At 41.3% G+C, this 26,212-nt stretch overlaps 1 protein-coding gene across 2 annotated transcripts in view; it reads left to right on the top strand.

The window, feature by feature from the left end:
- LOC144929067 (uncharacterized) overlaps positions 1-13,781 on the top strand; it is a 58,187-nt gene extending 44,406 nt beyond the window's left edge. The window contains exons 2-5 of one of the 2 annotated variants that reach the window (XR_013636184.1): positions 3,863-4,001; positions 7,422-7,486; positions 10,121-10,176; positions 13,169-13,781. Coding sequence is in view for 1 of the 2 variants with exons in the window: in XM_073356980.2 (XP_073213081.1) it covers positions 3,971-4,001; positions 7,414-7,486; positions 10,121-10,176; positions 13,169-13,647 (639 nt within the window). In the remaining variant the exon portion in view is untranslated. Of the gene's footprint in view, positions 1-3,862; positions 4,002-7,413; positions 7,487-10,120; positions 10,177-13,168 lie in introns of both variants that reach the window. The other variant, XM_073356980.2, reaches the window with a different exon arrangement.
- Positions 13,782-26,212: the final 12,431 nt, after the last annotated feature.

The following is a 26,212-nucleotide window of genomic DNA, read 5'->3' as shown; positions in this document are numbered from 1 at the left end:
AAAAGTGTAAATTGTGAAAAAGCTTGTCTTTATTACAGATCAGCAATCATCAGTGAATATGCTGAAGGAGTTCTTCTTACCACATAGCTGGTACTAAAGACCTCTCATGATAATTAAGACTGTGTGGTTAACTTATTTTTTGGTTTACTGGAAGTTCTGAAAAATCAAAAAGGAAATTCAGTTCAGGTTGAACTGAAACTGAAATTTTTCAGAATTTTTGGCAAATTGAAAAAGCCAGAAACAGGTGTGTGTGTGCGTCTGTGTGTCTGTTCTGTGGGTTGAACAAAATGTTTAATGTGAAATTAAATATTTTGTTTCAGCATTTTAAACTTTTTAAATAAAAGCAGAGGAAATGAAGGATTAGATTGACAAAATTCTCTAGAGCAGGATCTTAAGCGCAGGTCTCCCTCTTCCCAGGAGAGAGCCCTAGCCACCAGGCAGTAAGGTATTCTTGGGGGGGGGGGGCTCTTTCAGTCTCTCCTGTTGGAGCTGTTCTGCTGGGTAGAAATAATTAAATATTAATTAGGCCAGAGAGAGTGTGAAAATGACACTATAGCCTTGTGGTAACTGAAAAAAGAAGAAAAATCAGAAATGTTAAAATGAAATTTCAGAATTTTTTCCAATGAAAATGATTCGCTGAAATCAGCATGAATTGGTGAAATGTTTCAGTAAACCTGAAAATGCTTTTTTTCAAATAAAAGTTTTGGCTGAAAAATTTTGCCCTACACAATTTATAATAGTTTTTGCCCCCTATAGCATATGTGATTACTGAAACGTTTTTCTACTATATGCTCTATTCCAGCCCTTTTCTTCCTTTTAGCATTGCTTGTGGCAGAATCTTGTGCATCCAAAGATGAGCCCCTTAGGGCTGAATCCTGCAAGTTTTGTCGTAGTCTTTAAAGGGAGCAGGATATGTGTCTTGCAGATTCTTCACCCACAGTTAGCTCTGTGATTCTGGCACAAGACGGTAGCTACTAAACTCAGATATAACTTCCATATAGCTATTCACAAAATTTTTCCAATAGGCCCCTGGACTATTGTCTTCATCTGGGTCATTTCAAATTTCCCATTAAATTCCTAGAAAGCAATTTAACTTTCAAAAAATGTTCACCAATTTCAATGACCCAGATAAGTACATTGTCTGTCAATTTTAGACTATGATACTACACATGTATTACCAATCCTAATAACATTTGGTATCAGTGGAAGAAATCATAATCTCACTTGGATTAAAATGTTGGACAAGGTCACGAGCCGAGGCCACTATAATTTTCCCCAGGTGTATTAGTAATTGCTTTTATCAAAAGATGACATTTAGCTAAAATGGAAATTTAATATAAAAGTATACTAGAGGCAAAATACAACATTTTATACTACCATTTACCTTTTAACACATGGTTTACTAAAAAGAATATAATATCTCTATGTAAGCAAAAATATGCATACAATATGAATACGCTTTCCTGTGGCTTAGCTGAGTGACAAAAGAAATTACTGCTTTATGTTGACAATGAAAATGGAATGAATCTCAGCTAGCCATTTGTGTAAGGTGAATTTTCCCACCCCAAAGCTATTTTTTCACTTTCAGTAAGGAGCAACACACTGTAACCTCACTTACAGCATAAATGATTGCAATGAAAGAGTGTTTTACTTGAGGGACCTTATGAATCCAGAAATAGAGAGAAAAGAATGGTTTGATAAGTAAACTTTCTATGCACCAGTCTAGCCTAGCTGGGTTGAATATAGTGAAAGAAACAGTTTTACAGATTGTAACAGAGTAACACTGAAGCAGTTATACATCTGTATCTCTTGCTGACCTCTAATAATTCATGAACTGAAATATATCGCTACTCAAGCTTGTCAGTACAATTTTAAAATGGGGAAAGAGTAAATAATTTGTTTGAACATTATAACAAGGTCACTTTAAATACTTTATCAGAATGATATTTAGTGGGATTGCATCATGCTCCTTAGGCCAAGCATTCCCTTAGATGTGACTGCCTGCAGATCCATCCTGATGCAGACCATGTTTATTGGAAGGAAGGAGGTGAATACATACATTATAGCATGGGAGTTCCTAGAATGAATAATACTTCCCAACTAGAGTAATCCTGGCTATGCCACATTACCCTGATGAAATCACTTACATTCTAAGTGCAGACTCAGAGCCCTGACCCTATTGACAGATTTTAGCTCAAATCTGTCTGTCACACTTACTTTCTCTGATGCACTTTACTTTGTGAGCCTGAATGTGGGAAAAAAAGTTTTTGTAAATGACCTCCTTATGGTAGATTTTCCCTGCATTTTTGTTTAAAACAAAGGCAGAATGCTTAATAAATTGTATTGAAAATATTTGCATCCTACTGAGGAAGCACAGAGAGAAAGGGAATCACTCTGCTTCTCATCAAGTGTAAACAGGAACTTTTCACAGTTATGTCAGATTCTTCAAGGGCTAGGATATTTAAACCAAAAAATGAGTGGTTTTGGCGTATAGCTGCCCTATTGGGCTGATGCATTAGATCCCAAAAGCAATTACACACTTACAGGAGGTGCTGGTTGGGAACTTGTGACAGGTTTCATTTCAGTTGAAAGTAAGTTAATCTCTTGACATATCTTAAAACATAAGCCTCCCTCGTGACTTTCCATTTTTTGATGCTTTACTGAAAAACTAATGTTACAATCTTGATTTAAAAAAAACAAATAATTGGTCCAGCAAATGTATGATTTATTTACTTGACATAGCAGCTGGACTACTGATTTTCTCCTGGCTCATATGTAAAATCTGCATTTTCAGCTTAGTGTTTTGTTTTGCTTAATTTCTTGTAAGGTTAGGTGGAAACTAAAAAAGAGGATGTTTGCATGATGAATCATCTCTTTTTCATGTAACATCTTCAAATTATATAACAACTTATTATGTCAAGACATCTCAAAGAACTTCACAAAAATGTGACAATTTAGTAATACAGTTTGTGACACTAATGCATGAAAGCAAAAGGAAAATAGGGGAAGTTTCAGTTTAAAATAAAGAATGAAAAGGTGGTTACATCACTGGGTAGAGAGTTCTAGAAACAAGGTGCTAAATTACTAAAGTAGTTCAATAATACTGTGTTGTATAGATGGAGCCTGCTGAGGCAAGTAGGTCAAACTCCTCATTTAAAAAAATCATACAAAAACAGTCCTAGAATACAGTAGCTAAAAATGAGGATCTCAGACTTTCCAACTTACATTAATGTTAGTACAATGCTTTCAACTATTACTGTGTTCTACAAATACTGTTATTTTAAGGATCGGGTGATGTTATAGTGCCCTAGCATTTTGTACAAGTGGTGATGGTTTTTGATGTTAACTTTGCATGCGGGGAGAGCAGCTAAAAGGCATAGAAGAATCTAAATGGGACAAATCAAAGGAATGAATAAGAACATCCACACAAATCAGGCAGAACTGGGGACAGATGGAGACCAGTGTTTAAAGAAGAGCTAGTAATATGAGTAATAAATGGGGCTGGATCATTCATGTATTCTAGACCTATATTTAAAGGTCAAGGGGATGGGTAGTTCTTGTTTTATGTATGAATCTAGATATGCCAATGTCTAAAACTGTATGAGAATGAGTAAATCTGGATGCAACAATGGAACAAAGCAAGTGGTGATGTCAGCTAGATTAATGGTAAAAGCAGAATTCCTAATTGTATCTGTTTTTCTAGGGTGGAAGTTAGACACATTCTCCAATGGGAGGCAGGATATTATCACTATATCTACTGACCACTTATTGTGCATGATAAGAGTACTAAAAGCAGCTGCAGAAGCATGTCTAATTACATACTTGTTGCACTGATGAAAAACAATTTCTAATGTCTCTTAAGAACTGATAACTACTAGAGCTGGTCAGAAAGGGGAAAGGACAACCCTAAAGACAAAGAAAATGAAGATCCAAAGAAGCAGCACCGTATATTTATTAGACAGCCTACAGAATGAGGCAGAATAATCATCTTAACAAGCTTGGTAGGTCCAGTTGTCTATGTTGTCCTCCATTTAAAGCTGGGTTTCAGACTGAAATAAATTAGAAATATAGAAATTGTTATTATAGAAAGTATAAATTTCCATGATTCTGGAAGGGTGTTGCTGTAGCTAGAAGAGGCAGGATGTCCTGGAATGCCCTTGGAGTTAACTTTATGGCTCTTTCTTAACCTGGAGATAGTGCTGATTAACCTATAGTTGTAGAAGTGATTATGTGGGTCACTTCCAGGGCGTTGTTAGTAAAGCATGCATCTTTGTTGTTACTACACTTGCCTGTCTGTGCTCCTGGCTCCTGCCTGCTCCAGACAGTGCAACATGGAAAACAAGGAATGCATCTTACATTTGAAAGCAAATGGAAAATGAAGGGAGATGAAGAGGAGTTGGACTATTGGAGCAGCAGGCAAGGCTGCTTTACTTGTTATAAATGCCTAATGTAAGAGTAAAGCAAAGTTTTTGTGCCTAAAAGTACAACTGATCTCAACAATCCTTGAGGTAATTCTATAGCCAGCAGAGCAGATGGTCAAGAGGCTACAGAAGGAGTAAGTAGGGAGCTAGCTTTAAGCAAAGTGAGCTTTGCTACAGGCACACATTTCCAGCCAATGACTCTGACTCCTGTGGATGTCTAGCACACTTCGTTGTAGTTATGAGTTTTGGCTTTGGTACAGGAACACATTTTGGAGGAGACAGTTGCATAGGTAAGGGTCTCAGCAACAGGGGGAAGCAATGCCAAGTTGGTACTGAAAAGAAATAACATCTTCCAGTCTTTAATTCAGTTCATTTGCTGTTCAGGAAAGTGAAAGTTTCCCCCAACAAGACCTACTCCTAAGGCTATAACTGAAGCACATTCTTATTGGAATGGGATATACAGCATAGGATATTATTGATCAAGAGTTGTACACAGAGTGCAAAATATTAGGCACTGAAGTACTCTGTTTACTGAGATACCAGGACATAATTCGTGGCACAGAAGATGTTATATAGAGTTCCCTGAAAAGTGCACTAAAAATAGCCTACGTTCTGGGGGGTGGCGATGTGGTGAGGTGAAACATTGATAAACACTAACCGTGGCCTGCTCCAACAATATTCTGTACCAGCTCTATGCTGGGAGAAAATTATAAGCTTTTTATAAGGTAATAAGAGAAAACAGAACAAAAGCAAACAGAATTCTGCCTTATCTGCCTCTGGCCTCTTCACTCACACAAATGTGTGCTGTGAAAGAGAAGTCGGAAATGGGGGGGGGGGGGGAAGTGAGGCGGGAAGGATTTTGATTGTTGGGGGAGGTGGTTTTATAGAGCAGGAGAGAAAATGATGAAAATCATGCTTCCAACATGATTCATGATGAAAAATAAAGTAAAATCCTCTGTTTCAAGCATAAGGGATGCATTACATGAATGTTTAAGGGATGTAGTTGTTGGGTGCATAAGAAGTCTATACTCCTTGCAGGTTTTTACACATATCCTATTAATAAAATGTAGTAGCCTCTCTCGTAGGGCTTCAGGAATGCTGTTGGAAGGGGACCAGCACACAGAATAATAAATGCAGTTCAACATTACTATAAATTCTCATAAAACAAGGGAATGATAACTTTTGTTTCCTTTCAAAAAAATTATTAGAGGAAAGGTATCAAAAGGTACACAGGAAGTTCCAAGATCTCCAGTGAAGAACTGTTGGCTCCTTGGACTACTTACTGTAGGTTGACCCAGGACTCTGACCCTGAAGCCTTATTCATAGCAGTAATACCAGAGAAGTTCAGGGGAATCATATACAGACTGTGTAGGATTGTAGGGTAGCAAACTGTTTCCACCAGTTAGATACAATTCTGATACATACGTTTAGAATAATAGAATATCAGGGTTGGAAGGGACCACAGGAGGTCATCTAGTCCAATCCCCTGCTCAAAGCAGGACCAATCCCCAACTATATATTTATGTTTAGAAATATCTAACATAAATAGATAGGCATCAGTGGTTCCCTCCATTGCACTGACAAGAATTTTTGTTCCCCAGGCTTTAGGAAAAAGAGAGTAAAAGTACTAAATAGACAACAGAAATGATACCATGATGAGGCCAAATTTTTATAAAGAGAAGATACATAAGGAACAAATATAAATGTATAAAGTCTAGAAAAGAAAAGTCTGTTAGTACCTTCAAGGTACTAACAATGTGAAAGAAAAAAGGGAATTATTCATAGTGTCCCATGGAGACTAGTGCAAAGGCAAGAAAAGTTTAGGATAAACATTAAGAAAAAGTTTTCCATAGGGTGAACAGTTAAGTGGTTGGGTGGTAAGCTGCCAAGAGACGTGGGAAAAGCATCCTTGAAAAGATGTGACACTAGAAGGAATCTATTCTCCCAATGTGTTTATCTTTTGAAATCATGGGCTCTACTCCGGGTAGTGTTTTGCAACATTTTGGTAAGGTGAAACATGCAGTCTTGGAAATATTTATGAAAAATCATTTCATAGTAATGTGCTGCAAGGCTCTTGATAATCCCTTGATCAAAGTCCACTGCTAGACTGGTGAGAGGTATAGGGTGACTTTCCTACTTCTAGTGAACTTTAATGCTTCTCTGGATAATGCTAAATCATCGTTGGTGGTGATAACTCATCCTGAGGCTTTGGAGCACAAAAATACATTTGAAGTGCAGATTTATAACCTGTGGATTGTGTAAGGCATACATAGTATTTATGCAATGTTTGGAGCGCTTCCATTGTGCTGGGAAGCACTCCCTAAACTCCATAAGATATGTCATGCTCAGTTAAGGACTCCACAGAGCCCATGAATTACATGTAATAACTAATTCTGGTGTGGTCAAAAGCCACAGTTCTCAGAAAAACAAAAAGATTAACTCCAATGTGGGATTTGTAGACCAGGCCACTTTGGAATTATGATGAACCAAAAGAGTTAGGAAAGATGTCTTAAATAGTAAAATCAATTCACCTCATTTTTTAAAATGCTCCAATCTCCCAAATATCAAAATTTCAAGAAAAAAGTTGTCCTGCCCTAATATCATTAATGTAATATTTTTGGCAGATTAAGTTAGTTTTGGTGAATGAGACAAAATGAGGCTCATAAAGGAAAGTAAAAATCAGGTTTTCTTAATACAGTTGGAACTGTAGTTAGTAGAGTGTGATCCATGTCACATGATGGGATAGTAACCTCTTATAAACCAGACCAATTTTATGCAGTCAGGGCCAGGAAACAAAGACCTGTCTCTTACCATCCCTTCTGGGGACCACACTTTTACAGCAAAAATGTTAAAAAAAAAAAAAAAAAAAAAAGAGGTTAGAAAAAAATGAATTCATTTAGTGAATTTTCCTGTCTCTAATATTTCTTCTAAACTATAATTAAATACTAATGATGAAGGGCCATATGTTTCTCTCTACCTGTGATGCATGGAGGGATGCAGAATGGCTCCAGTCTTGCAGAGGAGAGTGAGACCGGGGGTGCCTGCAGAGGAAGAAAAGGTCCTAGGTAAGTATTATGCAGGGGTGCAAGGAGGGCGGTACTCTCCAATAAGCAGTACTGGCAAGAGATTTGTAGTGGATAGGGGTACTGGAAAAGCTTGGGCCTAGCTCCCTCCTGCCCCCACCCTTTAAAGGAGCAGAACGGGGCTAAGGAGGACATTCATTCTTTATATGGCTTTAACAGCACAATACATAGAGGTTAACGAACTTAAACAAAGGCTTTGTTTAAGTTTGTTAGCCTATGTTTTGTGTTGTTACATTAGTCAGGAGTCCTCAAGAGGGGAGGGGTGGCAGGGATGGAAGGTGTTTAAACAGCGTCTTTGATTCTGTTTCTCCCCATTGGTCTGAATTATCCATGACATCCATACTGCATCACATCAAGTCCAAATCTTTAGAGAAATGCCTCTGCTTGCACTGACCAGACCATGTTTGGATTCTCATGTCAGCCCAGTTCTGCAGCCTGATGTGAATCAGGAGTTGTCCCCAGTGTACCTAGAATTCTTCTTTGCAGCCAAACTAGTCTAACATGCATTTTGTTAACTGGAACTGGAGCAGCAAAACAAAGGAAACAAATGCCTCATTTTCCAGCTTTGTGGGTGAGAGAACTATAAGTGAAGATTATAATGCCGGAAACTGTTGGTCTTAAACCAGATGCCTCAGGAATCTGCCAAGAACTTAGTTGAAAATATGTTTCTCATCTTAGCAACGGAGCTAAGACTTGTCAGACATTTGCCCACCTTTATTCGTATGAAGCTCCTTCTGATCTGACAGCTCAGGCATTGTCAGTTTCATCCAGAACAATTTACAAACTTGGAACCTAATCCTGTAAACCCTTTATCATTTGATCAATCCCATTGAAGACAATGAGACTATTTGTGTGACTCTGGACTACTTTTGTAAGCTGGTAAGAGTTTCAGGAGTCTGTTCCTATAAAGGAAGTTGAATCCCCCGTTGAAATACCATGTTTGGGTACAATACCATAACGATACAGTTCTACTTATGTAACCCTTCTGCCCGTCAGAGTTGGCAGCAACAAGGGCCGGGTTCAATATCTAGGGGATCTATTCCAATAACACAATGCAAACCGGCTCGAGCCCCCACCCAGTGACCTGGGACAAATATATACCACCCCAGCTGGGCGCCTCCAAGAGACAATACTTCCCCTCTCGCAAGCACATAGTCTGAGTGTAGCAAAAGCCTTTTAATAACAGAGAGAAACAATGTGGCATTATGTTGGGGAAACACCACCAACAGGATTCATAACACAACCCATGAGCAAAAAAAAAAAACCCACCCCAAGCAAATTGGGGCATGCCCTTTTCCCTTTGGTTCTTGAGTCCAGCAACCCCAAATCACCCAAAGTCCCAAAAGTCCAATGCCCCAAAAGTCTCTGTCCCTGGTCAGGGCAGCCCCAGAGTTCGAAAGTTTATCTGCGGAGCTTTACCTCCCAACCTGGGTGGAAATGGGACGGGGGTAAGAGGCACCTTACATGATCTGAAGCTGACCGCCCCATAGCTCCATAGCGGCGCTCTGCTCCGCCAGCTGCCCCACGAACTCCTTCACTCAGCTGCGCTCCGCTCTGCCAGCCGCCCCACGAACTCCTTCGCTCAGCTCCACGGCCCGCAAGCAGCTCCTGCCATCCACAAACTGCTCCGCGTCGAACTGCTTCACCAGCCGGGCTGCAAGGCACTCCAGCCGTCCCACAAACTGCTCCACAATATATCTTCAGGCTCCCCCACTACTTAACACAACACTCAGTGATTTCAGCTCTTAGGTGAATTCAGCTTGTAGTAGGGGAGCCCCAGTGCTGGTGCACTGTCAGCCCAAAGTGAGCTTAGCAGCCTATAACTAGACTTCTAATGAAATCAAAATTAGCTCTGATATTCCACAGTGGAGAGAGGAGGAAGTGCAATTAGCATGTAAGGCCCTCACCAAGGGGCCCATGCCACCAAGTATTAATACTTGTCCCCAGCCTCTCTCCCTTCACACACTTTTGGAACCCATGACCCTTGCCTAGCGAGTGCTACTTAGTTGATGGTGAATCCCTCCATCATAACAAAAGGCCACGTACAGTTCCAAGCACAGTTCCCATAATCAGGGTAATAACAATTTATTCTTCCTGCCCCAATAACAGAGACACTGGGGATCCCACAGCAGCCAAAGTGACCATTTGGGCAGCTATGGTCTCATTCTAGGCGGGGTGGGTGTGCCTATGCAAATGAGATTGGCCCCTGAAGTTCTTTTCCACAACTTGCCACACCTCACCACCAGATGTCAGGGTGGAGCTCATCCTGACACTGCTTACACTTAAAATTTGTCTTTTAATAAATCATACATATGCTGAAATGGCTCCTCACCCAACTCCCATATTCCATATAAACAGACTGAATGCTACATATTTGGGGGGGAAAGTGAGTAGTTAAGCATGTTGATGTTTGTATATTCAAAGGGGGGTATCAGAGGGGATGGGGAGAGTGTGGGGGCCCCGGACTGGGGGCAGAGCAGGGAGAACTCACATGGAGGGTCACATGGGGAGGTCACGTGCCCCCTTGTGTCCCTCCCATGTGTGCAGTACTGGCAAGAAATGATTTCTACTTGCACCATTGTAATATGTTTCCCTCTGACTGCTTTTCCTTTGTAGCAGCTATGTAGGCACTCTGTGTCATGCAGCAGACATAGGAGGTGCCAGTGGGAGAGGTAAGTAAGTGGTGAAACTGACATTCATTCTATACAGCATGTTCTCCTCTTAAAGGCACTTACTATGTACTTGTATCCGTAACCTCTCCAGAGCTTTCAGATGTCCAACAAGGTTTGGTGGCAGGGCCCCAGACATTGGCAGCATGGTAGACTAAGGGTAGACCAATATAGTCTGTAATCTGCTAGCTCTTCCCTGTGTATTCCCATGTCGGCGCTATGCCAGAAAACCTGCCCATGCTGCTTCCTGCTCCAGCCTATTAACCCTGAGTCGATGATGTCTCAGACACTGGTAGCTCTTCCAGGGACATGCTGCTTGGGAGATCTCCACTCAGTCTGTATGTGTTTGAGGTAGGCAGGGAAGCATATTGTCCCTAATTGTACCCTCAGATCTCCGTGTATTACTGATATGAACTTCAGGCCAATGCAAACTGTGAGTGTGTATGAACGAATGATTTGGTTCTAAGTACTGCTGGGAGAATAGAATGAACACAGTTTGGTAACTGCTTCAGCACTATTAAACCAGCAGAGTGATCAAACCAGCCAATGCCTGATAATGTCATTCACCTGTTTCAAGGGTACATTTATTCCTCTGGTAGAAATGAATTCTGGCACTTTTTTATGTTGAGATTGTGCTGCATCAAGAATCTCCTAGAGAAGAGGGCTGGTGTTACCACTGTGATAGACCCACTGCATATATACGTGGAGAGGGCAGGGAGGTCATAAAGATGTATATTTGTGAAAATGACTGTTTGCTGTGATAACTATGATAGTGAAAAGCTATCTGCCTTGTGTTCTTGTATAAAATGGTAATTTTCCAATAGTATGAGAAACTAGTTTAATGATTCCTGATGTACATGTTATTTTGAACTTGTTTGTGTTTAAGAATCACTGCACAAAATATATAGCATGGTTTTAGACATTGCATTTGAAATATAATTGTCCTGTCGCTAGTTTTAGCTTTCTAGGGGAAAATCAACACTATTTGCTGATTTTTATATTATTATTCATTTTATACATCTTTGATCATACTTGTCAGTAAAAACCCAGCAGCACAAAGCTGTGGCATTCACTTACAGTACTATAGTGACCAGTGGTTGGCAAAGTAGCAGTGTAAAAATAATTTGCATTAGAGCTAATAGCATACAGTGTGCTGGAAGAGACCCCAAAATGTGTTCATCTAACCAATAATGGCTGTTGATTACACAGGTATTTTAGTCAGAGTAACTGGTTTTCATTTGAAGTTTTAGTGTAGTGTAATTGTAGACGGTAGTATTGCACCTATAATTTTAATCTAATATACTGTACAGTGTTTGCTTTAAATGTTAACATTTGTCAACAACTTTGCCACTCTGGTGTTTGAGACATTGCATTTCCCCCAAACTAGGAATAGGAAAATAACTGTAGTTTCCCCCCCCCGGACTGTGTGGTAACTCTTGTGGTAACTCTTGTTAAATGCGGACTCTCTTATTGTGACCACTGTAGGTGTCACTTTGGAGAATAAGCTATTTTCTTCATCTCTAGTGCTTAAACGTCTTTTCAGAAACCCACCAGGCGTAGCTCATGCTTAGAAAAGAAATTTTGAAGGGTGGAACATAGTACTGCTTGAAAAGCTAAATGCCAAAACTATATTCTTGATTCCATCCCATTGTGAGCTTAATTTACCTGTTACAGAATAGTAGCTTCTTCAGAATAAAAGTGTCAGAACTGGGGAAGAAAATATCCCACAATACCTGGAAGTCTTTATAATGTATGCTCATTGTAAGACCATAAAATGGAAAGCATTCATACATTGATTTTACACAAGTGAACATGCACATTATTGTCATGTACAGTACACATTTGTGGGTTTTATGTGATGATAAAGATTGATTGGCACTTCTAATAGTATTGACAAGTAAATAACATCTCTTTTACAGAATCCTTGACAATACAAGGATTCTGAGTAGGATTATTATAGAGAAAAAGTTAACAGAATTTACTTTTACTGTGAGCTATACAAGAAACAATGAATCAATCCATCCTAAGTTCATTTAACCATATTTTACATCTAGAACTGGAATTTTGTAGCCTACAAAACAATTTATATTTTATCTGTACCATCTAATTAATTAAATGGCCCCAGAGTACCAGACTCACAAATCTCGTTAATAGCTGAATACTGAAATAAAGGCTGTTCACCCCTACTAGAATAATATTTGCATATCCCCACCTGTGATGGGTAATAAGTACCTGCCACAAATCAGAATTATGAATTTTGTATGCCTAACAAAACCGCAGGGGAAATTATACCTCAGACATTCCATAATAATTGCAGCTAAGCTGTTTAGTGCCATCCATTTATTCTGCCTGAAGTGTTTAAAGCGGCAACAGTTGTAAATGAATTCAGGCACACATTCAAGAGAAAATGTTTTTAAAAGTTTTTCTGTCTTTCTATGTGTAATTATCTTTATAGAATGTTTAACTGTGAGTTAGTTAGAACACACTCACATTTAAAGTTGCAAATTAAAATATAACTTCTTTTAAAGTACATTTTGTAAGAATTTTATTAATGAAATTTTGGCAGTAACTAAGGCCATAGTTGCTGTGTTGGTTCCCTAGAATGAGTGATGCAGTATATCAATAACCAGAGCTAGTTGTTTGATTTTTGCATTGCTTCTTTCCCCCAACATCCCAAATTCCAGAGGGGGGCATTAAATGTAAAATCTTGCACAAAAATATACTGCAGTGTAGATATTCTTTCATAGAACAGGGAATTGGAACAGTAGAGTAGGCTGCAGAAGTTGCCTCTGGCTTGTTTATTTTCATGAGAGGAAAGGCATCCATGTTTGTGGAAGGGAACTGAATGAAAGAGGTATGAAATGCAAGTGGTTTGTATTATATGTAGTTGGGTAGTTGGGTTTGTGCTGCACATTAACCCGAAAACATCAGCCCCTCCTTTTAAATGGCCAATGTGACTTTTTCAGTTTTAATCTCCCTTTTTTTTCTCCTGCAGCTGCAAATGTTTCAACGCTGCGACTAGCATCTCCATCCCAGAGGCTACTGCAGATAAGAAGGCAAAAAAAAAACCACACTCGCAATGAAATGTTCTCTGAGCTCATGCAGTCCACCCAAACTGAAAGAGCGCAGCAGAATGCGTGGAGGCAGACAATGGCAGAGTCCAGGAAAGCACAAAATGAACGCGAGGACAGATGGCTGGAACAACAGGGGAGGTGGCGGCAGCATGATGAAAGGAGGCAGGATGCAATGCTGAGGCTACTGGAGGATCAAACTGATATGCTCTGGTGTATGGTTGAGGTACAGGAAAGGCACAGACTGCCACTGCAGCCCCAGTGTAATCAACCACCCTCCTCCCCAAGTTCTGTAGCCTCCTCACCCAGATGTCCAAGAACACGGGGGGAGGGGGACCCTCTGGGCACCCAACCACTCCACCACAGAGGACTGCCCAAGCAACAGAAGGCTGGCATTCAGTAAGTTTTGAAGTGCAATGTGGCCTTGTCCTTCCCTCCTCCCCTCATCCACCACCCCACCCGGTGCTTCTCTCCTCCCCCACCCCTCCCGGGATACCTTGGCAGTTATCCCACTATTTGTGTGACGAATTAATAAAGAATGCATGAATTTGAAACACCAGTGACTTTATTTCCTCTGAAAGCGGTGATCAAAGGGGGGAGAGGAGGGTGGTTGGCTTACAGGGAAGTAGAGTGAACCAAGGGGGCAGGTTTTCATCAAGGAGAAACAAACAGAACTGTCACACCGTAGCCTGGTCAGCCATGAAACTGGTTTTCAAAGCTTCTCTGATGCGCACCGCGCCCTCCTGTGTTCTTCTAACTGCCCTGGTGTCTGGCTACACGTAATCAGCGGCCAGGTGATTTGCCTCAACTTCCCACCCTGCCATAAACGTCTCCCCCTTACTCTCACAGATATTGTGGAGCACACAGCAAGCAGTAATAACAATGGGAATATTGGTTTCGCTGAGGTCTAACCGACTCAGTAAACTGCGCCAGCGCACTTTTAAATGTCCAAATGCACATTCTACCACCATTCTGCACTTGCTCAGCATATAGTTGAACAGCTCCTGCCTACTGTTGAGGGTTCCTGTGTACGGCTTCATGAGCCATGGCATTAAGGGGTAGGCTGGGTCCCCAAGGATAACTATAGACATTTCAACATCCCCAATGGTTATTTTCTGGTTTGGAAAGCAAGTTCCTTGCTGCAGCTGTTCATACAGACCAGAGTTCCTGAAGATGCGAGCGTCATGTCCCTTTCGCGGCCATCCCACGATGATGTTGGTGAAATGTCCCTTCTGATCCACCAGTGCTTGCAGCACCGTTGAAAAGTACCCCTTTCGGTTTATGTACTGGCTGCCTTGGTGGTCCGGTCCCAAGATAGGGATATGTGTTCCATCTATGGCTCCTCCACAGTTAGGGAATCCCATTGCAGCAAAGCCATCCACTATGACCTGCACATTTCCCAGAATCACTACCCTTGATAGCAGCAGTTCAGTGATTGCACTGGCTAATTGGATCACAGCAGCCCCCACAGTAGATTTGCCCACTCCAAATTGATTCCCAACTGACCGGTAGCTGTCTGGCTTTGCAAGCTTCCAGAGGGCTATTACCACTCGTGAACTGTGATGGCTGCTCTCATCTTGGTATTCTTGTGCTTCAGGGCAGAGGAAAGCAAAGTCACAAAGATCCATGAAAGTGCCCTTACGCATGCGAAAGTTTCGCAGCCACTGGGAATCATCCCCGACCTGCAACACTATGTGGTCCCACCAGTCTGTGCTTGTTTCCTGGGCCCAGAATCAGCATTCCATGGCATGAGCCTGCCCTATTGCCACCAGCATGCCATTCTCTCTTTGAGAGAAGTCTGTGTCCATGTCCTCATCACTCACGTCACCGCGCTGCCATCGCCTCCTCACCTGTTTCTGCAGGTTCTGGTTCTGCATATACTGCATGATAATGCGTGAGGTGTTTACAATGCTCATAACTGCCAGGGTGATCTGAGTGGGCTCCAGGCTTGCCGTGGTATGGTGTCTGCAGGAGAGCAGAGTGGCAACGGAAGCAGTCGTTCACTGACGATGGTTTGCAGACCTACTGCACCATCTGCTGCCAGGACACAACAGCTGAGCGAGCTGCACGCTTGCTGTGTTATGGTGAGACAAGAATAGCCGAGCAGAGTTGCAGCGGAAGCGGCCCTGCGAGACCACCAGGAGAGCAGAGTTGCAGCAGAAGTGGGAGCCCATGAGAGTCAACATGGAGAAATTTGCTATTGAGATAAGAGCAGGAGCGCAGAGTGGCAGCAGAAGTGGTGGTTCGATGATGACGGTTAGCAGTCCTACTGCACCGTCTGCTGAGAGCAGTATGGCGCCCGCACAGAAAAACGGCGCGAAACGATTGTTCGCCGTTGCTTTCACGCAGGGAGGGGCGACTGATGCCATGTACCCAAAACCACCCGCGACAATGTCTTTGCCCCACCAGCATTGGGAGCTTAACCCAGAATTCCAACGGGTGGCGGAGGCTGCAGGAACTGTGGGATAGCTACCCACAGTGCAACGCTCCGGAAGTCGATGGTAGCCTCGGTACTGTGTGAAATTTTTCCCTTTGCTTGGGATACAGGCTTCAGTTAGCTTCAGCAACTTTGACTTAAAGTAATTCAAAGTCTCCTCCACATTCAGATTCTAGAGTTCTTCAGTCCAGTCTACTTCCCTAACTATTTCCCTTAATTTTTTTAAGTTTGCCTTTTTGAAATCAAGGACCTATTATTGTTTATCCTCCATTTAATTTAAACTGAATTAGGTCATGGTCACTCAAATGAAGGCTATCCTCTACAACCAGTTCTTCTATGAAGTCTTCGCTACTTACCAATACTAAATCTAAAATGGGATCCCTTCTTGTTGGTTTGGTGAGTATTTGATGAAGAAACCTGTCAGTTGTCACATCCAGAATAATTTGGGCCCTACCATTATTAGTAGCACTTGTCCATCTATATCTGGAAAATTTAAGTCTTCCATAATTGTACAATTTCCAGTTGTATTTATTTCATTAAAAATATTAGAGGTCTCTATCCATATCCAAATCGGATTCTGGGGGTCTGTAGTATATCCCAAACACTATTCCAGTGGAGCTTCTGTTAACTTTCTTCCCCAAAGTAATTTTTGACCCAAACAGATTCTGTTTTATTCATTCCATTAATTATAATTTCTTTACAGTCTACTTCTTCATTAATATACAATGCTACTCCACCACTTTTATCTTTATTTCTGTCTTTCCTGAAAAACACAGACCCTTCAATACCTGTGCTTTAGTCATGACTACTCTTCAGCCATATTTATGTTATCCCTATAATATCTGGCTTCACTGCCTGCACCAGTAGTTCTAGTTCCTCCATTTTGTTATCCAGGATCCTTGCATTGGTGTACAGATATCTTAGTTGTTTCTGCTTGGCTTTGCCCAGATTCCTCGCCTGATTAGCTACAATCATTCTATTCCCAGCATTGCCTGCCTGGCTATTAGTCATTGTTATTGGCACTTTCTTTCCTATTGATGTCCATTCTCTTACCCTCTGTTCCTTTCTCCATTGCTGTATCCTCCTGATTTTCCTCTAGCTCAATGTGAGAATCAGGCATGGAGATTACATGAGCATCTCCCAGCCATCTCCCCCAAATTCCTAGTTTAAAACTCTTTTAATCAGTTATGCCAAATAGAATTATATGTCTCTGTGTGGTGTTACTGTCCCCACAGTTATTCTGGGGGACCCTGCATAACCACTCCAAGCATGGTTTAGGAAGCTGTACTCTGACATCGCCAATCCAAGAAAAATGGAATTCAACTATAGATTGAGTAGCTGCAGAAAGATGGTGGAGTCTGTGACTGCTTGTTGATGCTCGTGGACCCATCTTGATGCTAATGTAGCCAACATGGTTCACATTATCATGGCATGGTGTGTCTTGCGCAACATATGTGAAGTTAAACGGAACACGTCCACAGCAAGTGGGCATAGGACAGATCTGGGTTTCAAAGCACGTTGGCAGCTGGATCCTACCCATGTGCACATTGCTCCTGTTTCCTGGTGATCCAGGGAAATCTGTGATGCAATTTGCTTGCACATTGTGAATCAGAAGTCTGGAGCAAGAAGGTGACTTGGGATTGTGCCAATGGACACTATTGTGATACTATGGTCCTGCATGGAAAAGCTCAATAGAGCATTACAACATACCTCCATGTGTTTTAATTCTCTGAAGCTAATGTTAATGTGCTAACTGAAAGCAGACAATTGAGTGAGGGCTTTTGAGGTTAACACCTTTTGGCTGTGGTTTTGTGCTGCAGACTATTTATATGCACTTTAATGTCATCAATGAGCAGTGTTTTTCTGTTATATGTTAACAACTCTGTTTCATGGTGCTTTATGGGGATTACTTAAGAATTGCCAAATACATTTAAAAATAGTTCTCTAAGGTTTTGGTAGGGGCTTCACATATACCTTCTTCACAATGTTGCTCACAATGCTTATCAGGTGCTATGCACAAAGATCACTCCCATGAGTACTCCCAGAGTTGCAAGTGGTGACTGTGTAGTGAGGGTGAGGGAGGAGGGATTGTAAAAGCACTGTTCAGTGCCATTTATCTTCACTCTTAATGTCTGTTTGTTTCCTTTTTCTGTATTGTCAATTAAGTTGTTAACAGAGCCATAAAGACACTTCAGTTAACTTCACTTCTGATTTTTCATTCTGGTACCTCAGACAGCAATAGCTATTCCACAGCTTAGTTCGTTGTCATGAACTAGGGCTTTTTTTTTTTTTTGGTAACAGTAGGAAATTCATAGTTGGGGTAGGGAATGGGACATGGGAAGGGTGGGGGACAGAATTCATTGCATTTCTTTGGCACCGTACATTTACAGAAACAGTCATGCTGTGAATCTTGCTGACCCATCCCAAACACATGAGAAATATAATTTTGATCTTACTCAGAAAGCAAAGTGCCACACAAATGAAATGAACAGCACTTTTTATTTGCAGACATACAATGAACATAGAGTTAAAACAGTCTGTGACAGGAATAAATGAACCAAAAGCCTAGACAAATTCCCTGAGAATTGGACAAACTGTAGACATGTCTCCTTGCCCTTCCCCTCCCCCTGCAAATTTAGATGTAGCCTAAGAGGGGAAACACGATCCTTGGATATATAAATAGGGAGATATCAATACCAAATATGGCAGTTATGAGGTACTATTACCTCTGTATTCCATATTAGTGGAATACTTTGTCCAGTTCTCGTGTCCACACTTCAAAAAGGATACTGAAATAGTGAATGGAGTTCAGGAAAGAGCTACAGGAATTATCTGAGGTCTGGAAAACATACCTTATAGTGAGACTAAAGATTCTGAATCTATTTAATTTATCCAAAAGAAGGTTTAGGGGTGGCTTGATCAAGGTATACAAGTACCTATATGGGAAAGAGATTTTTTGATAGTAAATGACTCTTTAATCTAGCATTAAAAGGCATAACAAGAACTGATGACTGGAAGCTGAAGCTAGACAAATTCAGGCTAGAAATAAAGCACATGTTTTTAACAGTCAGGGTAATTAACCACTGGAACAATTTGTCTAGGAATGTGGTGAATTCTCTGTCACTTGAATTCTTTGAATCAAGGCTGGATTGCATTTTACAATGTGTATATTAGCTCAAACTGAAGTTATGGGCTTGATGCAGAAAGTATTGGGTGAGGCTCTTTGGTCTGTGTTATATAGGAAGTCAGATGATGCTAATGGCCCCTTTTTGTCTTACATTCTATGAATATGCTATACTATTCAGTAAGCTTTTCTGCTACTTTGTATATTGTGCTTAGAAGTGAAAAAATTAAAGATTATTGCAAGAGAAAAGGAATACCAGTTATTAATTCAAAATTTATATTTATGTGATAGCAATGGGATATAACTCCCCTGACACTGTCCCTTATGTAAGGGGTTAAAAGAAGCTGGAGTGCTCAATAAGTGCATCCAATTACACCTAGAGAAGGGGCCAGGATGAATTTGGGATGAAACCCCACTGGGTAGGGCTGTGTGGCTAAAAAATAGAGGAGGGAGAGGTCCCCGGGAAAGTAGGCCATGGGATTCTCTCTCCTGAGGGGAAGTGCTGGAAAACGGACAAGAAAGCTGGGTTGTAGGGGAAAGGTACATTCCTGGTCAGAGGGCCCTGAAAGAAGGGCATGACTGGTGAAAGTTTTGAAAAGGGAGTTAGGCCCTGAAAGAGGGGCAAGGCTTGGAAAGCTGAACTTTGGAAGAAGGACTGGATTAAAGGGGAAAGAAACAGTGGTGGGGCATGTAGAAAGGAGCTTGTACCCTGGTCAGTAGAATTGGAGTTAGAGGGAGTGTTATTGATGGGCAACTAGGTACATGGGAAATGTGGGGAGTTAGGCTGGAAGCAACTCAGCTGGATGTACAGAACAGTGTGCATGATGTAATAAAGTTCCACTTGGTCAACTCCACCTGCATTGAGGCTCCCTCAGCAAATGGAACACCCTGAGGCTGCCACTGCAGGGAGAGGGCAACTAGGGAGGAAGAGACTCCTAAGCCAGGCCTGGGAGAAGAGAACTCCAGGGAAGATGGCCTAAGGGCCAGTGGTTTGGGAGGAGCCAGGCCTCCATGAAGAAGTTCCTCAGAGGCAGCGCTCTGTGATAAAGTGAGGAGGAATTCTGCAGAGCCTGGGAGAAATTTGAAGAGTGTGCAGAGGACTGAGTTGGAAAAGGATAGAAGAACTTTGGTTCCTTTGAGTTTGGACATAATTATCCCAGAAGGGATTAACTTAAATTGTGACCTGGCTGGAGGGGCTGAGTCATAGGAAGAGGCAGACCACTGGAGGACCAGAGTGCTATTGTTAAGGGGTGCCAGAAAGGAAGAGAGCTGCTACCCCATACCTGGCCATGAGGAGATGCTGTCTCAGTGAGTCCCCTGCCTGCCCCCACAGTGATCATTAAAATAACTTGAAAAAAGGAGAACTTATGAATTGAGACATCTTGGGACCATCCCATCTTGTGCCCTGGAAAGATATTTTTCAGTTGCTGCTTGTGATGATTATAGCTTTGATTCAGTGATGCCTTCTGTTTTCTGTGTCCTACAGTTTTACATTTTGAAGAACATTCCCAATTCAGCAACCATCTCTAGGCTCCTTTGCAAGGTGATTTGTCCTTCTATGTACATAGTGCCCTACAAAATTTTATATTTTATTTTTCAATTTTTTTCTAATATAAACTAAAAAACCAGTGCCCACCTCTTAAGGCAAAATCTTGAGAAAGTTATAAGCTGCAAAAAACAGATTCGAATGGGAAGAGTTATGCAGCCTTCTCCAGAGCAGCTACTCTTCCTATAGTGCAAACTAGCTAAATGTTGTATAGCATTAGCAACACTGTAATATACATTTTATCCCATTTCCTGTTGTATTTGTATCAGTTTGTCTCTGCCTGGAAGGCAGACCAGAAGCTGATATTAGTGGGTTTTTTTCCATAAGCTATTATGCACACGATAATCTCTGATTGATGAGGTCATGCCCTGCTACCTACAAAGAAACACATGTTCCCCTCTTAGGCTGCACTTGGCAATCAGTCAGCAATTACTGGTTATAACTAGCAGGATTTTTGTTATGCTTAATTTTCTCTTTTTTTTTTTGTATACTACCTAAGGATTTCTGTTTATGCTTTTGAGCTATGAACTTTTTCATGATTCATTTTATGCCCTATTTTAAGATTTGGGATTGAAATCCTTTTGCCATGTGTTTCCTATTGATATTGTAATTTTGGTTTAAGCTTAGGCAGTCCATGTTTCATTTAAACCACCCCCAAAATCTATTCATTCTTATCAGATAGTAAAAGGCAATGTTGCTTTGATGAAATTTGGCAGGTAAGAGGATCTAGTTGAATCATCTCAAACCCCTGGAGTTTTGGGCTTCTAGCTATTCTAGTTGAGCAGCTATGAGTATTCAAAAATTGGTCCTTTGTTTGCACTAAATCTCTGAGCCATCTGTAGCACACAGAAGCCATAGCTCTCTATAGTTCAAAATGAATATTTAAAAGTTCAGTCTTAGTTTTTATTTGTAGCTTTTTAAAATCTCTTTATCCCATCTGTCTTGTCTGAGTAGTTATGTTAGACTTTACTGAAGTCAGCTCTGGGTCTAGAATTTGACATACACCTGTTTTCCCCTTTTTGTAATACATAGTTTACACAAAAATAATCAGGACCAAGGCAGATGCCTGCCTTTGAGCATTATGAAATCCAGTTTTTTTTTTACACTAGTATTGTACTAATGTAATCATTTGGGCAATGAGTAGCTGCAGAAAACTGGATCCTCTCTTTTGAGTCCTCTGCTATGTTCTAGGAGTCCTAGCACAGATGTAATTTTCAGGATCAGGAGAAAGAAGTAATAAGGGCCTGTCTACTCTGGGACCTCCAGCAAAATTAATCCAAATTAACTAAAGGTATGAATTTGAAGTGGATTAGTTAAACTGCATTAAATCCCTGTGTGGACACTGTTGTTGAGACTTTAAGTGGCCTTAATTTTGTTTAGTTTAAACTGAATTAAAGCCACTTTAGTTCTAAATGAGGGTGTTCACACAAGGGTTTAATGAAGTTCAATTGAGCCATCTCAAATTCATACTTTTGATTAACTTGGATTAACTTTCCTGGATGTCCCTGTGTAGACAAGCCCTAAGTGTGTGTGCATATGCTATTAGTTCAGGGTGGCTATGGCTGAGAGAGAGGGAGGGGAACTGTTTTGCTGGCCCCAGAAATTGAAGTAGTAGATTCAGTGCTTCTGGCTGACAGCAGGTGCTCTCATTTGGCCACTTAAGGGAGTGGGGCAGCACCTTGTGGGCTATAAAGTATCAAAGAGAGACTCTGAATAATGGCTGCCTGGGTCAGTCAGGAGAGACTTAGTGAGTTGGAGTATTCTAGTGAGTCAGTGCAGGCTGGCTTAGTCAGGAGGAGCAGGAGAGGCTGTAGGAGTCCTGGAAAGAACAATAGAAAATTGTTCTCAGAAGGTGGTTCCTTGGAGAAGACAGGAACTCAGCAAGAGAAGTTTGTTGGTCTGGCATAAAGGGGCAGGGTTGAAGGCAGGAGGAGGAGTGACAAGAGTTAGCTGCTAGTTCTAAGCTGGTGCCAAAGGGAGTAGTGGAGGAGTTTACCTGCTGATATCTCCTGGGCCAGAGACCTGGACCTAGAGGAACTGTGAGTGGGCCAGAGGGGGTGAGAGATGCTCCTAACAGAGGCTTTGGGGTTCCTTCTGAGAAAAATGCAGGTGCACTCCAGTTAGAAAGGCTGGGGTGGCTGTCCTTGTACAAGGACAAGATAAGATTGAGATAGTCCAACCATCAGTGTATGGTACACAGGGTGTCATGGCATGAGATGTCTTGAGTTTTAATTAATGCTTGTACTGGAGTGAGAAATGGACTATGTTTGGGACTTTTGATGGGGACTCAATGAACTGTTTGGTAATCAGCTGGCCCCAATGAGGCAAATTATTTAAGCAAGAGAACCTGAAGTGAATTTACTGGAGACTCTGAAAGGGAAAAGTGAGGTAGGCATGTTAGTCATACTCATAGGCACCAACTCTGTTGGTGCTCTGGGGCTGGAGCACCCAGAAAGAAAAATTAGTGGGTGCTCTGCAACCACCGGCAGCCAAGCACCCTGCCTCGGTTCCTCCCCTGAGCATGCCGTGTCCCTGCTTCTCCCTCCCAGCGCTTGCTGCCACTAAACAGCTATAGCAAGCTCCAGGAGGGACAGGGGAGGAGCGGGAATGTGGCCCTCTTGGGGGAAAGGCAGGGTCAGGGTGGGGATTTGGGGAAGGAGTTGGAATAGGGGCAGAGTTGGGCAGGGACTCTGGGAAGGGGTGGAGTCTAGGTGGAGTGGGGGGGAGGGGTCGAGCACCCACTGGCACCAGTAAAAGTCAGCACCTATGGCCATGCTGCAGCCTGCGTGGGGTGGGGGGACACTCCAAGTGGGGCTATCCTATGATCAGAATCTTCATGACACTAAATCCTGCTTGAGTCTTCACTGCAAACTTGTTGCTGCAGGTAAATCAGTGGGCAAAACTACCCACCTCTGCTTCCAGCTTTAGCAGCAGCTATATGTGTACAGGTGCTGATCACAAGTATAGGAATACTGTTTAAGAAGCAGCCTATTGACTCAGGCTTTGCATCAATGCTCTTGCATTCCTTAGCTCTGTGGGGCCATGACACATGCTACAAAGAGATTCCTCCATCCCCTTCCTGTCCTGAGCAGGATGCAGCCTTCTAGTGAGGGTGAGGATGGGAATGGAGTGAGTTGCCTTTTCTATGATTTGGTTGTGGTTTTGTTTTTTCTGCTGATGCAAAACTAAAGGACAGAGGAAAAAAGCCTAGCATATTTGCTCTATGTCAGAGGGAACTGGATGACACTCATGTGCTAGTTTATCGCAAAGGGGCCCAGGAGAAAAGAAATAGGGATGGCTTGATTTTTTTTTTTTTAATATAGTGGGTATGTGTAATGGGGGGGGGGAGGGGAGTACAGGCAACAGCAAGCTTATTCAAAGCACCAAATCATAAAATAGTAATTCAGTCTGGAATTTATTGTATACATTATCACCAGCTTGAGTCAGATTCAATATTTTACCTAAAATAGCACCTTAGATTAGAAAGATGATTATTAAAGCATTTCTCCATTCTGGTAAGTCATTCATCCTTTGCTTTCATGGTGTGTTCTGTCTTTGGTTGTGGTGGAATGTTTATTGGATTCCTGATGTCTAAATGAATCACTAACCATAATGGAGGTATTCTCTTGAATAAGTTATTACTCCCCCACCCCAAATCCCTGCCTGGAAAAAATGGCCTAAATAATCTCTTCTGTGGTGACTATTATAAGATGTCCATTTTAAAAAATGTTTTCTTCATAGCCTTGAGTGCTTAGTCTGAAACTTCAGCAAGATGTACCATGTGGGGGGAAACTCTCTATCCCAACAGGGTATTAAAGTGTCACACACAAATTGTAAATTTACCATGTAAAATGCCTCCTGATATCCAATATTTCTGGATGAGGACTGAGATACTGGTTATAAGACATGATGGCAATACTGTAGGCCCACCACTTCACTTATTTCCCATGCGCCAAAGAAAATACAGAGTCATCTTGACTGATTATCAGATGTACATTCCTGAGTCACTAATGGCCCTGAAATTATTGGTATTAACTGAAGTATTGGAGCCTATAAATCAGACCGGATGTAGTCTTAACAGCATTTTTTTTCTACATTTGTATAACCAGTAAAACTGAGAGGAGCAAGCAGAAAACTATTCAGCATTATGATGCCTTAATTCTTCAGTACAGTAAAACATATTTTTCTATTTTATAAATATCTACAGTATTTAAGATTCTTACTGCTTGGATCTCATACTGTAGCTTATAGGAGTATGAGGTATTAATCAAGCTGTAACAAAAGTACAAGTAGGCTGTAGGCCCCAAAGCCTTCATATTGGGTATGTCAGCATAATTAAATGACAAAAGTGACCTTAAGTTGCAAGCTTAAGCATATTCATAGACCGGCTGACTTGTGGGACACTGCAGAGCATGGACTTGAGAATTTTCAGGCATTTTTGGAGATGTGAAGGCATAGGCTCTAAGCATTGATCACAATAGTGGCATGGTAACAAATTGACTTATGCTTCATGATTGATACAAATGTTGAGTTGATGTAATCTACAGGAATTGGGGGACCCCACAGTTGTTAGGGCTTGCAGGCGTAGATAAGGCAAGGAGGTTGAAGTAATCCATTAATATGTATAAACTTCTGTACAAGGGCCTCCCCAGCTCAGATCTTTAGGGAATGTCAGGATGAAGGATGCCTGATATCTGTGACTCTGTCTCCTCTCACTTCAGGTCCCCCACCACAGACTGCATGAATAATGCCATTGCTGGACATTGTGTATTATCATTCTCTCCTTTTTTATGTAGCAGCAGGTGTATGTATACATATATATACACACTTTTTTTTGCTTATTGTGGTAATAAAGTTAGTGTTTTAGAGCCTGTTATCTCCTCTGTACAGCCCCTGGGTTTGATTCAAGTCACTTTGATACTATAGGCAGTCTGCGACTGAACCTCCTTGGACAACAACATGTTAAGTTCTAATCAATATAGATTAGGCTACAATACTCACTGAGTCAGAAAGCTCTTGAATATAGATACCATGCTTCTAACTTTCTGGAAGGGTGCTTACTGATAGATGCTCCTCAGACAATTTACAGCTTCCTAAGGAGGGGCATCTGTTCCATTGTTTTGTGCTAGCTCTTCATAATGAGGGCTGGTTGCTCCCTTGGGCTTCAGCAATCTTCAGTGTCTTATATGAAATTCTACAATCTACACCCATCTTTTCACTAACCTACTATGTCTTTCAATAACTTGAAAGAGCAGATGGAATAATGAAGAAGCTATTTTTCCTAAACTGAAATAAACCAGGGCTGGATTAATAATCGCTGCTGGTATTAATGCTTCAATCAGCAATGCTTATGGATCAGAGGCAGAGTTCTGGGCCTTTGCTTGCTTCTACATATTGTGAATGCTCATTCAACAATGATTCATACAAAGAGGTTCATTTGAGTGGGGTATTTCACATCTCCCTGAAGACATGAGTCCAGCAGTAGATGTACATAATACAGAGAAAAGATAAACCAGACTTTTCTAGAAAACTATTGTCTCCTTGACAAACCATGTACCAACAAAAGCAAACTATTCCCATAACTTTACCATAGTTATTTCCAAAAATCTCTCATGAAAATCAGAACTCTAATTCATTTACAGCCCTTGATTCTTTTAAGTTTTAGATCCAAGCAACTTAAAGCTGATCTGCCAAAATAATCACAAGTAGGCACTTGTTAACTGCAATTTCTTCCAAATCTGTCAGCTAACTCCATTCTAAATAAGTGCCAACTTTCTGCTAATTTTTTATAACCTTACTTTAATTCTGAGGCCTGATCTAAAGTCAATAGGAGTATTTCCAGTGATTTTAGTGGTTTTTGG

This window comes from Lepidochelys kempii, chromosome 8 (genome assembly GCF_965140285.1).
Source record: "Lepidochelys kempii isolate rLepKem1 chromosome 8, rLepKem1.hap1, whole genome shotgun sequence".
Classification (NCBI taxonomy): Eukaryota; Metazoa; Chordata; order Testudines; family Cheloniidae; genus Lepidochelys; species Lepidochelys kempii.
This window is presented reverse-complemented; position numbering and strand designations above follow the sequence as displayed.